General features: G+C 39.3%; 1 protein-coding gene across 1 annotated transcript in view; it reads left to right on the forward strand.

Annotated features, from left to right (window-relative positions):
- The window catches only part of RFX6 (regulatory factor X, 6), a gene marked incomplete at its 5' end in the record, with an annotated part of 32,418 nt that overhangs the window by 4,944 nt on the left and 15,608 nt on the right, over positions 1–11,866 (forward strand). Inside the window, 3 exons of the mRNA XM_010134367.1 lie at positions 3,647–3,724; positions 6,842–6,869; positions 10,719–10,826. Coding sequence (XP_010132669.1) covers positions 3,647–3,724; positions 6,842–6,869; positions 10,719–10,826 — 214 coding nt within the window. The remainder of the gene's footprint in view (positions 1–3,646; positions 3,725–6,841; positions 6,870–10,718; positions 10,827–11,866) is intronic.

Consider the following 11,866-nt stretch of genomic DNA (forward strand, 5'->3'; position numbering starts at 1 on the left):
TGAGTGGAAGAAGACCCAGCACCATAAATACTGCAAACTGCTCTCTTAGATTAGTCTGTGCAGCAGATTCTGAATCTGCCTTTTTGCAAAGGTGATGTTGAACATAGTGTGGTCGCCACTAGAATTCAGTTATAGCCTTCACAGGACATGGATTACCTGGAGCAGCTATCCGGGAAAATGTACGTGCTGCTCAGTCCACACACACAGAACACTGTTTGAGCTCAAGTTACAATTTAATTTCTTTGTAGACTTTGATCAATGATGAATCTTAGCTTTTATCCATCATGTCTGAGAACTATTATCTTATTTATTAGGAGTGATTTAGTGGGTTAATAAAACTGATATGGCAGCTGGCCCCGTGATAACAAGTTATTGCAAGTCCCTGAACAGCTTAAGCCTATCATTTCCTTATCAGCTATCATTTGTGTCAGTGTATGCTAAAATCAGGACTGCTGCTTGTGCAGGAACATATGTTACAACAAACCACTGAAATTAAAAAAGGGAAACAGTTCAGCTTGTTTTTTCAAAGGTTTGTTACAAAAATTGTGAATAAGATCTTGATGATGTCTGTGTTAATTTTATTTATTATGTAATAGAAATATAAATAGTAAAATAGGTGTATACTCTGCATACACATAGAAATATGCATATGAAGAGACAGAAAGAAGGTACCTGAAGTTGTAGGTTAAAGACGTTACTAGTGTGTCTAGGTGGGTATACTTCTCTCAACAGGGAGCCCAAAATATGCTGTTCTGCTAATGACTTTGGCTTGTAAGAGAATAAAGTCTTCATACCTTGCTGCTCTATGAAGTGTGCCAGACAGAGCTTGAAGAGTACAGATCACATTTTTTTAAATTGCTTCTGTGTCGTGACTGGAAAGCTTTTAGTACTGAAAATACAACTACATAGATCGCTGAAGGAAATCAGCCTTTAATACACATGGAGTAAGTACTGAAAATACCTATTCTCTGCATAACAAAATGTCACGATGGTAAAGCCAGATATCTTGGGGCATTCCAGAGCAGGAACAAGTGCATTGCTTACCCCTGGAAACCTGAGAATGCAAATCATACAGCAGTTCCTGCTTCTAGCCCAAGTAGGTTAATACTGAATTAGGTGTTGAATATTCTAGTTATTGAATCCTGACTTTATAAAGAAGTAATGCTTTTCCTTGCCTCTGGCCCACTCCTACTTTAGCAGGAGGGAAATCCAGATTTGTGGTGAAAGTTTTAATTTTTTGAATTAAAAAAATGGCATGTGACTGAAACCAAGAGATGTAAGAAGTCAGAATGAGAGGCAGGCAACTGCTTGCTTACATGGCCAGGGACAGAAGCGTGGATAACGTTAAAGAGTCCGTTGCAGCTCTGTTTTGCTTTTCTTCCTGTTCAATGCACAACCTTGGCAATGTCAAGACTAAATAAATGCTGTTATTTCAAAGAATCCTCACCTGGATTTTTCAGTCCACACATGTATATTTTCAGTACCTCTTGGATCACATCTAAATTGACTTAATTTTCATGAAAGAAGAAAAAATATTCATGCCTTTAGTATTTGCGTCACATATAAGGAATTTCCAGATTCAGGTCTTTGGCCCAAGACTCTCTGTTTAATACTCCTAAACCAAAAGTAGTGGTTGGAAACCTTCAGGACTGCGTCTCACAATATAGGTGACGCAGTACTGTGTGTGAACCAGAGGACCACAGTCTGTCATTATGATGTTTAATGAAAGGTCCTATTGGCATCCTAAACCCCCTTGAGATGTCACTTTGCTTTGATCAGCCAACTGTGATTTTAATGGATAAAGGGGAACCGTTATGAGCAGATGGTCCTGTAACCGAGCTTCTGAGCATTAACAGGTGTTAAAAAATCATCAGCTCACTGCATACTTCAGAAAAATACGCTTACAGGGCAAGAAAACTAACAGTAAAGAAATAGGGGAGAAACTTTTGGCTTTCCTATGGATTGCTGGGTACCTCGGCAACCTGGCAGTATTAGGTAGACTCATCAGTTTCAGGTAAAAAGTAAAAGCTAGGATGTTTAATAGTAGCCACTTCTGCTGAGATCACACAATCACAGAATCATTTGGTTGGAAGTTCATTAAGTCTGTCTATTCCCCCTGCACTGCCAGGGTCCCTAAACCATGTCCCTCAGCGTTACATCCACACGGTTTTTAAACACCTCCAGGGATGGGGACTCCACCACCTCCCTGGGCAGCCTGTGCCAATGCCTGACAACCCTCTCTGTAAAGAAATTTTTCCTAATTTCCAACCTAAATCTCCCCTGGTGCAACTTGAGGCCATTTCCTCTCGTTCAAAGCTACCTAGGCTAAGCAAATACGTCACCCTAATGAACATTTTCTTAAATATGATTTCTACCTAATACCTTTAGTCAGCTTTCTAAATATAAAGCATTTGACAGTTTTGTACTTATCTATAACTGTCCCATCCAAGAACAAACAGTAAGACCATGATTGCTTTTAATGGATGAGCAGGAAGATCAGAGATGAGCTGAACACTTTCGTTTATGTGTTCTATGAACTATTTGCTAGGGGATTTGTGTCTTAGGAGTGCTTTTCTTTAAGCTTTTGAGAAGTTTCAGTGAAATTAGTGCAATGGGGTGCAAGTCTTGTTTTACTGCAATGTATTTGAACTACAAGTGTTAATTTGAAGCAGCTCTCCCGGTGTTTTCAAGCTAATTTTAGTAAGAGACAAGTGAATCTCAGTATACCGTCCATAACATTCTTAGACAAATTTGATTTAACACAAGCATTTTAAAAATCTATTATTTATAAGACAGGGCTTATCAACTTTGATAGATGAACTCAAGCAAACTTTGCTATGACCAGTAAAGATAGAGCTGCCCCCAGCTTGCTCTCCTGCCCTTCTCCCGAAGGTCACCTCTTTTGCAGCTAAATCAGTGGAAAGCAGGAGGTATCTATTGCATAGCCAATTTTCTTAGCACCAACTCACCCTCCTCAGTGTCTTTGGTTAAAGTGTTGGGCTCAGCACTGCAGAGCCTGAGCAATAGGCACATGTTTTCTTCTTCCAGCTCTATTTGGGAACAGTAGCTCCAGGAGAGCAGCAAGGGAGACAAATGTGGATGAGAACTGCTTAAGTGGCTGAATAGTTCAGTTGGCCAGTGTACAACCTGAGAGAATGAATGAAGGAAGGAAGCAAGCAAGCAAGCAAGCAAGCAAGGAAGTAAAGACACGTTAGTCACAGGAGGCTGAACACTAATTTATAGGGTACACTGGTGAGTTATTTTCAACTGAGAAGTGCTCTGTGGGACTATCTATAGCAGTGGTGAACCTGATAAAATAAACCTGGTAGATCAAACTCAGCATCCCTTCAACAAGTGAAATAAGATGAAAGAGAATGCTTATTCGGAGAAAGCAATGTAACGTGTTTCTAAGGGTTTTGCTGTTACAGCTACATTCTTGTAGGAGAGGAAGTGTTTTAAGTTTGAAGAAGATCCCATCAAACTTGGGTCAGATCATGACAAAGCTGTTTTCTATGAGTTCAAATTTTGTTCCATGTCAGTGAAAGGAATTGGCAGGCACTAGTAAGTTTTCAGAAAGTGTTGAAAATCAATTTGACAGTTGACTTGACACGTCACTCATAAACACTTCTCTTTTTTTTCCCCACAGGTATCACTATTATGGAATTGGCATTAAAGAAAGCAGTGCGTACTACCACTCCGTGTATTCTGGAAAAGGCTTAACGAGGTACGATAACGTAAATTCTGAGACTTAGCAGTGAAGATCTAACTTTAACCTTCCCTTAGGAAGGTATTTGTAGGACACTAATTTTTTGTTGAAAGAGAACGTGTACTGCTACCTATCTCAATGTCTGCCATTCTAAGATTTAAGTAGCAGTTTTCTTCCTGAAGACGCTGATTTTGCTTTAAGAGTTTTACCTAGATCTTTTGCTAGCAGTTTCCAGCATAGCCCCATGGCAGTGAGTGTGGGGCTGCATCAACTTCTCACAGCAGAGGATTTGTTCAAGTTCTTGCAAGGCAGCAAAAGACCATTTCCAGAACACTTGTCTCATTTTATTTGCTTGTGTGTCACCCTCTGAGCTCTTTCCCCAGGACAGCTTCCCATTATGAAATGTCCGGAGAACGGTGTGAAGCTGGCACCTGTGGGCAGGAGGGAGGGGTCAGTGTAGATTAATATTTACAAGTCCTTTGACTGGCTAATATCAGTTTAAACCTAACCCAGGAAGCTCTAATTATATTTATTTAAGGGACAGCTAGCAGGATCAATACGTTACGATAGCTGCCTGTTGGTTTGCCAAAGATTAATAGTTCATAAAACAAATGTCTGTGTTCACATATGGCTTGAATGACGGCTTTCATTTTCTATGACAGTATACATGTGTAAGCGGGAACTCTGAGAAAGGAAAGGAATAAATGAGTTTATAATTACACATAGAAAATGCAGCTGCTGGCAGAGTTAGGTTATATCCAAAGAGAGTTTTTCCAAACAACAGGACAAGTGTAAAAATTTAGAGTGATGTTGCCAGCAATGCTGAAAAGGAGGAATTGCTCCACTGCAGGACTTAAAAGTATAATAGACTGGAATCTGCCATTTCCTTGTCCAGTATTTATCTAGAGCTGCGAAAGTGTTGCTGGCCCACAGCGAGATCAGCTTCTTTCTTAATACAGAATTATCCTGAACAAGGCGCTCACTGAATTCACTAAAAGACAGTTATTTTCATTTAAGGGAATATAACCACTCTTATGTCAAATTTATGTCAGCCAGTGCCCTCTTCATGTTAAGCTCTGTCCTCGCACAATCTAGCAGCAAGGAATGTAAAGGAAGTGGAGGTTCTGCAAAATTTCCCATGGTCAAATTTCCAACGTTATGCATTCACGTGAAGATGGCGTAGACACTCTCTAAGATTTCCAGGAGTACCCACTAGATTGACTAGTTAGGAAACTTCTTTGAGTGGGGATGTTGAATTTTCAACATCTTTGTGCTGGGATGTTTTCTTTGTGTTGAGATGTTGAATTTTCAGGGTCCAGAAGTCAAATTGCCTTCTTTGCTGGTTTAGAATGGAAGCTCAAATGCTCATTTTACACAGTCTGGGCCATGTTTGTGGTTAGATTTGTTGGTGCAAAGATAATGACCTAACAGCCTGATGTTAAGAACAAACTTCTGGATACAGGAAGAGTGAGGCAGTGCAGGGATTTAAAATTGAGAGTGAATTTCCCAGTTGCTGGCTGCTGCATGTAATGATCCACCATAAAACCAGTCATTTGTCCGATATCTGTTCTGGTAGGTGAGCTATAAAAATGGTTCCTGGATCAAGGTTGGGGCAGAAATAGGCAGAAAATATATATGGGTTGATAACGATATCAGAGCACACCATGCCCATGCACAAATACAGGCATATGAAGGCGTTTACCACAAGGCTCCTAGGTTAGAAGGCAGCTTGTCAAAAGATTAGAAGAGACAAAGGGCCTCACTTTAGTTGCCTAAATATGGCCTCTACTGCTATTTCAAACTTAATTGACATTCACGCATCAACGTTGAGGTAACTGAGCTGAGTACAATCGTTCTTAAATGCAGGGTGGTCAGATGCCTAAATCCTTAAATTCCACTGTGTCTTTGACCTGGTTCCTTAAAATACCAAACCTTGCACTGTGAAAGGAGCACACCGAACAGCAAAAATCATTAGGATCCGCAGCACTGTGTGAAGGGAGGCTTTGGCTAGCAGTTCAGGCTCCAGAGGAGCAATGCTAGCAGGTGCTACCTCGTGGTTTTGCTGCACATTCTGTGTACATTTTGCTGCACTTATGGAAATCCACAGTCCAAACCAAATACATCCAGCTAATTAGCTAATTAGCCCCACATTGTAATCAACTGAGTGATGCCTTCTTTCATACTCATCTATCAACAATGAAGGGAACTCTCTGGGTAAGGTAAGCTGGGCCATCAAATGATGGGAACTGTGAGGCACCTGTGCCTGGTCTGGCCAGGAGAAATTCCACAACTGCTCAGCCTCTGGTTTTCTGTCCTGCCAGCAGAGCATCTTGACAGCATGAAATCACAATATTGCTGCTAACAATTGTAAGACTTCATGTTGCCCGCAGTATCTTATCAGCTGGCAGCTAGCGGAACAGGAAATAACAACGATCAAACAACATTTATCATTATACTGATCCATTAGAGTCTCTTTCATTGCACATTCTCTACTTTAGGAGTTATAATTTAGAACATGCACTTTCTAATTTTTGCACTGAAGAGTTGCCTGATAGTCAAGGACTTCATTAAGAATCTCTCAACTAGACTGGTAATAGGACATCCACTTTACTGCCCCACATTTTTGCTAGTTAATCAATCTTTCAACTCAGAAATGGATTTCACCTGCATCACAATAATACTATGACAAAAAACCAGTGCAAAATCACTATAATTTCTTTGTTTTCCTGAGAAGCATGAATTCTAGATATATTTTTTCTATTCTGAATTTACTCACCTATATCAAAACCTTTTTGAATTTCCTGGTAAGGACCTTATGGACTTAACACCTATGCTGTCCTGTTGCAGCTTGAGAAGTTGCAAAGATCTAAAGAAAAAGCTGAAACTGGGTTTTATACTTTACTGTTTGTTTAGTGGTCTGAATCTTACCATTTTAGAAGACAGCAGCAGGTTTCCTGACATCCTCAGGCACTTGCAAACCAATGGAAGAAGTTAGGAAAAAAGGCATGATTTTTATTGTAATTATGTTTGGAGAAATATGATTGTTTTTCTAATTGATCTATTTTACATGTATATATATATAAACTAAAAAAGTTCTGCTTATGAAAAAATAATCAAATGTGTTCATTTTCAAAGGTTCTCTGGAAGCAAGTTAAAGAATGAGGTAGGTGCTGTAGTCTGTTTCCTTTCACCTCTGTTATAATGTTACTATGTGACCTGTGATTTTCTTCAACGTTCATCTCTTTGAACATTACAACATTTGTCATCAAAGATTAGACTGCAAAACCTTTTTTCATGAAGCTGAGTGTTTTCTTCTTTAAATATTCAAAGAACAATAAGAATGGAAGGCACCTTCTGGGGCTCCTGTTCCAATCCAATTCCCCATAATCACAGAGCTTCATAACAGACCCTCTTTAAGCAATGGATCAAGCTCTAGCTTAATTTTTTGCATCCCTTTCTTTTGCAGGAGGGCTTTTTCAGAATCTCATTTGTCTGATTGAAAGCCAGAAGATTTTCTTTTTTGTAATTAACTGAATTTTATACCTTCTGGTCAGGATTGGTTTTTTTCTTTTTTTTTTGTTCTTCATGACATTTTCCTGTGGTACCCCTTTTCACTGCTTTTGCTTGCTAGATGGAACAAGCAGCAGCTTTAGTCACTTCTCATCAGCCGTATAGCCTTTCACTGTACTTGTTCTGATTTGAATATAGAAAAAAAATCATAAATGGAGTGTCTCCAGTTCCTATTGGAAATATCCCTTCTGAGGAACCCTAAAACTGTGTTTGTTTTTTGTTTCAGTTTGTGGTTTTTTTCCACAAGTAACCTGCATTTTCACTACTGTGTGTTATGGTATAGCCACTGTCATTCTGGTCATATTTATACTAGAAAATTGTGGATTATTTTATTGTATTGAGTTAAGGATTGCTCAGAGGATTGTTCATTGACACTGAGTTCAACTGGTGTGGAATAGCCTGCATCCATATTATTAGCCCCCTGAAGCTACAAGACAACCTAGGACCATCCCAGCCACATTGCTACGCAGAAAAGTCCCTACCGTGCAGTAACTCTTGAAGCATGACTAGGGAATGTTTGGGAGATGGCTAAGCGGCGTGGGCCAAAAGAATGCCGGGGACCATTCTGAATAACACTGCTCCAGTATTGCCTGGAAATGTTTCCTGACACCATTTAGTTTACTAGGCTAAATTTGTCCTCTGTGGTCCACTGATACACAGCAAGTCTTTCTCCTTTTTCATTTCAAGATAGGGAACTCCTAGCTGATCGTAAAAATTCTGATTGGTCCCTGAGAGTGTAGCTTTGCTCTATTGATTTATCCCCTTTATTGCCATTATCTCAAAGCCATCCAGATCTTTCTACATGACCTCTTGGGTTTCCTGTTTATTGGTGATTTATGTCAGCCAATTTAATCTGTAAGATGTTCCATGAGAACATCCCCGCGTCTGATCTTTGAGAATCCTCACTTCAATCCCTTTTCAACCCAGTAGCTTCCCTGTCAACACAATTTGCTAGCATTTCAGCTGCAGTCAGTTTCTTAAAGAATTTACATTCTTGTAATAATCCCCATTCTCACCAGCATAACTAATCATTTCCCATGGTCACACCACATCAAGTATTTTAGTGAGGTTCAGATAGATTAGATCTGCTGCATTTCCCCCGTTCAGATAAGCAACTATCTTATCAAAAAAAGATAGTACTACGCCATGGGATATCCCCAATATACTCAAGGATTCATGAACATTCATAGAGCGTTCATTCTTTTAGAGTTTTGGGATGGAAAATATCTGGTTCCCTCGGCATAAATGACTGCATGTTTACTTCCGTCTCTGATGTGGCATTCCTGGTCTGTTTGGGAATTGACGGTCCCGTAAACCTGTCTTGTGTCTGCCCCAGAAAAAGAAACACAGAGAAGTCCATGGAAGTAAGTGAGAAAAGGCACATCAGTGTGAGGTTTTGATTGCCTAGCTGTGTTGTCTGAATTTATTCCGGCAGGTCTTAAAAAAAAAGCTTTTCATGATCAAAACTGAATTTTAACAATCTCAGTGTGCTGAAAATTTGCCATTATGCTTTCCATTAAAGCGAACAGGTGATATATCCTTATTCACTTGCTTGAACGTACATGCAATTAGGTATTCCAGAAAGATTTACAATGATTGCATAAGGTGTAATTCTCTGTAGGAACATAAAGACATTGAAAAGATGTTAAAGCACTGATTGTCTAAATATACTGAGTAAATGGCATTTGAATGAACACTTATTGAGTGCCGGGGACACTGTTTACTTCTGGTATGTTTTATCACATTTTCTAGTATTCTCTCTGTAGGGGGAGATATCAGCAAATTCTTTTATCTAAACCAGTTAGTGCACCATTAGAGTCTGCATGGTTAATTAGGCAGATAATATTACTGTCATTATCTTAATGTTAAATGGCCATTAGAAACAGATGGCATTAAATTGAAAGGGCAAGTGGCAGTGCGTTAAAATATTAAGCCTAGAACTGAGGCGTAGTCATATAAGTCCATTAGCAAGGTAAAAAACATTGCAGACTATCTTCTGTTAAACCTCCCACCACCATCATCACCTTATTTTAAATGAACTAATCTCTTTTAATCAGAGCTTTTAATATATTTCATGGGTAATTGCATAATAAAATCATTAAGATTACTTCTGTTATTAAAAAAACCCCAGATCTCCTGATACCAATAGGCAATTATAACACTGCAAAAGTATCGATACGAAGAACTACTAATGTTGCTCAATTTCTACAACTTCTTTGACTTAGAGCTTCATGTGTGTTTGAATAGTAGATAGCACAAGCAAAGCGTGTTTACATCATGTATGCTCTCAGTCCTTGCTGTCGTCAGTTATGGCTATGGTTTTCCAAATTCAGTATTTGAGAGAATTTCACTTGAAACTGGCCTCCAATTTATGAGTGAACATTTATAGGAAAACAGTCCCTTTTGCACACTTCGACACTCTTTGTAACACTTCTATACCTACTGTTCCCACATCAGTGAAGTCTGACTGTATGCAAAGGGGTGGGAAAAGGCCGCTTCAAGTACTGTTCAAATGCCTCATGCATGGTCATACATTCCATCCAGTGGTACAAAGGGAATCTGCACAGAAGTCACGGATTTACTGCAGGGATATGCAGAAGGCCTGCTCGAGCCTCTGTACGCTGGCTTGGCATAAGAACTAGGTGAGCTGAAACAGAACAAAGGGTTTCAGCTAAGTAAGTCTTCTCTAGGTTTGAATGCAATCCAGTGAGAATAAGTACAATTCAGTCAGTAAGGACAGAGTCATAATACAGATTTTATGGCTTCTCTTGAGGATGAGGGTTTCATCCTAATTATATCATTTGAGAGCTTAATAAGTAATGTGGTGTGCATTATAAATATAAGCCTAGGAACACTATAGCGCCACAGAATGCTACTGCTCATCTTAACTAAGAAGTAGACCAAGGCAGATTTTGTCAGAGAGCGTTAAGTTAGGAGTTTAACCAAGGGTTGATTTACCATACATTGCTTTACGGTCAGTGTCCACACATACAAGGCTGCTGGTTGTTTCATCCTTCAATCCCATCTCTCCAAAGGCTAGCATCTAATAATTATTCAAGGTCTTTTCTCAGTCTGTAGCTAGTACAAGATGTGTCTACAGTATCTCAGATGTCACAAGCTGAAGAGGCTTAAGAAGTGAGCTCTAAGAACTGAAAGAAACTCTCAGATCAGCAGAATTTCACATAATGCAGGAGAAATTTATCTCGTCTCCAGGTCAACATTGACCATGTCTCAACAAAGTAACTGGAGGACACTGAACACCTGGGAATATTGTTCTTATGAACAATATGAGATATGCAACTGGGACATCACATCAAGTCTGCCACAGTTCAGAAGTGTCCATAGACACCCCATCACATCCATAACATGATAAAAAATTGTTGCCTTCAGTTGAATCTCTATTAGCTGTTTCAATGTTCCTGTTTTTTCCCTTCCATTTCAGGGTGGTTTCACTCGTAAATATTCTCTGAGTTCCAAAACTGGAACTCTCCTCCCAGAGTTTCCAAGTGCTCAACATCTTTTGCTTCAAGGCTGCATTTCTAAAGACAAGGTAAAACGTGAGCTACTTCTCTTCTGACATACAGATCAAAAATTGCCACAGAATGTTTCTTAGTATCTTAGCCTTTGAGATATTGACATGAAAGAGCCAGAAATGTCCATAATCAAACAGAGGTGACTGATTTATAGAGGGGGCAAACCTTTACTAACACCGATTAACTGGCTTTCCACTGGAAAGGTGGTTGAATTATTTACCTATTAACTGACCTAGTATTTTACGAACTGATGGTATGTAAGACGGGGAGAGCAAAACAAACAACTGAGAGTTGTATTCATTCCAAATGCCTTTGGATTTAAGGTAAATTTTGCTCTGATTAGATCAGAACAAATAACTCACAACAAATAATTAGATGAACTTTCTTTCATTAATTGTCTGAAAAGATTCTGTGAAATTCTGATTTTTTTTTAATTAATAAAATCATATTGCTCGAGTCAGTACTCAGTATTGCTCATCCTAAGGGCAACTGCTCAGTTAGAAGTATTGGTGGCATGTTTTCTGTCTGTGATTCCTTGCCTGTGCATTACGTCTGTGTTGTTTCTGGTCACATTACAGACTGCTACATCCCTGTACTGTGCTAGAAACCTTTTGACAGACATTGTAAACTCTTCAGTCTCCTGTAGCCTCCTGTACAGGTCATGATGGTGGCCGGCTTGAGATAATGTTGCTTTAAATATTTTCCATTTATGAGCCCTTCCTCTTAAGTTTGCTCTGTGAAAATATTGAAGCCTGGTATTCCTGTTGTGAGGAGCTAAGCAAAAGAGACCACTTGTAGGACAGAGGTCTTAGCTGGAAATCTTACAGTTCCTAAAGAAAGCCCAAGAACTGATGTACTCAACAGTGTGCATCACCTGCTGCTTTAGTCTCCATCAGTGAATTGACATCTGTCATATTTACAGCATTCTCGTAACAGTTAAATCTGAAAAGCATGTGAGGTTCCTTGCTGCCCCAACAGAGCAGGGCAAGCAAAACTGAATTTTACCACTCCAACAATGAAGAAAAAGATGCAGCTCATTTTCTCTTCATTTTTGGTT

Source organism: Buceros rhinoceros, unplaced genomic scaffold, assembly GCF_000710305.1.
Source record: "Buceros rhinoceros silvestris isolate BGI_N320 unplaced genomic scaffold, ASM71030v1 scaffold32704, whole genome shotgun sequence".
Taxonomy (NCBI): Eukaryota; Metazoa; Chordata; class Aves; order Bucerotiformes; family Bucerotidae; genus Buceros; species Buceros rhinoceros.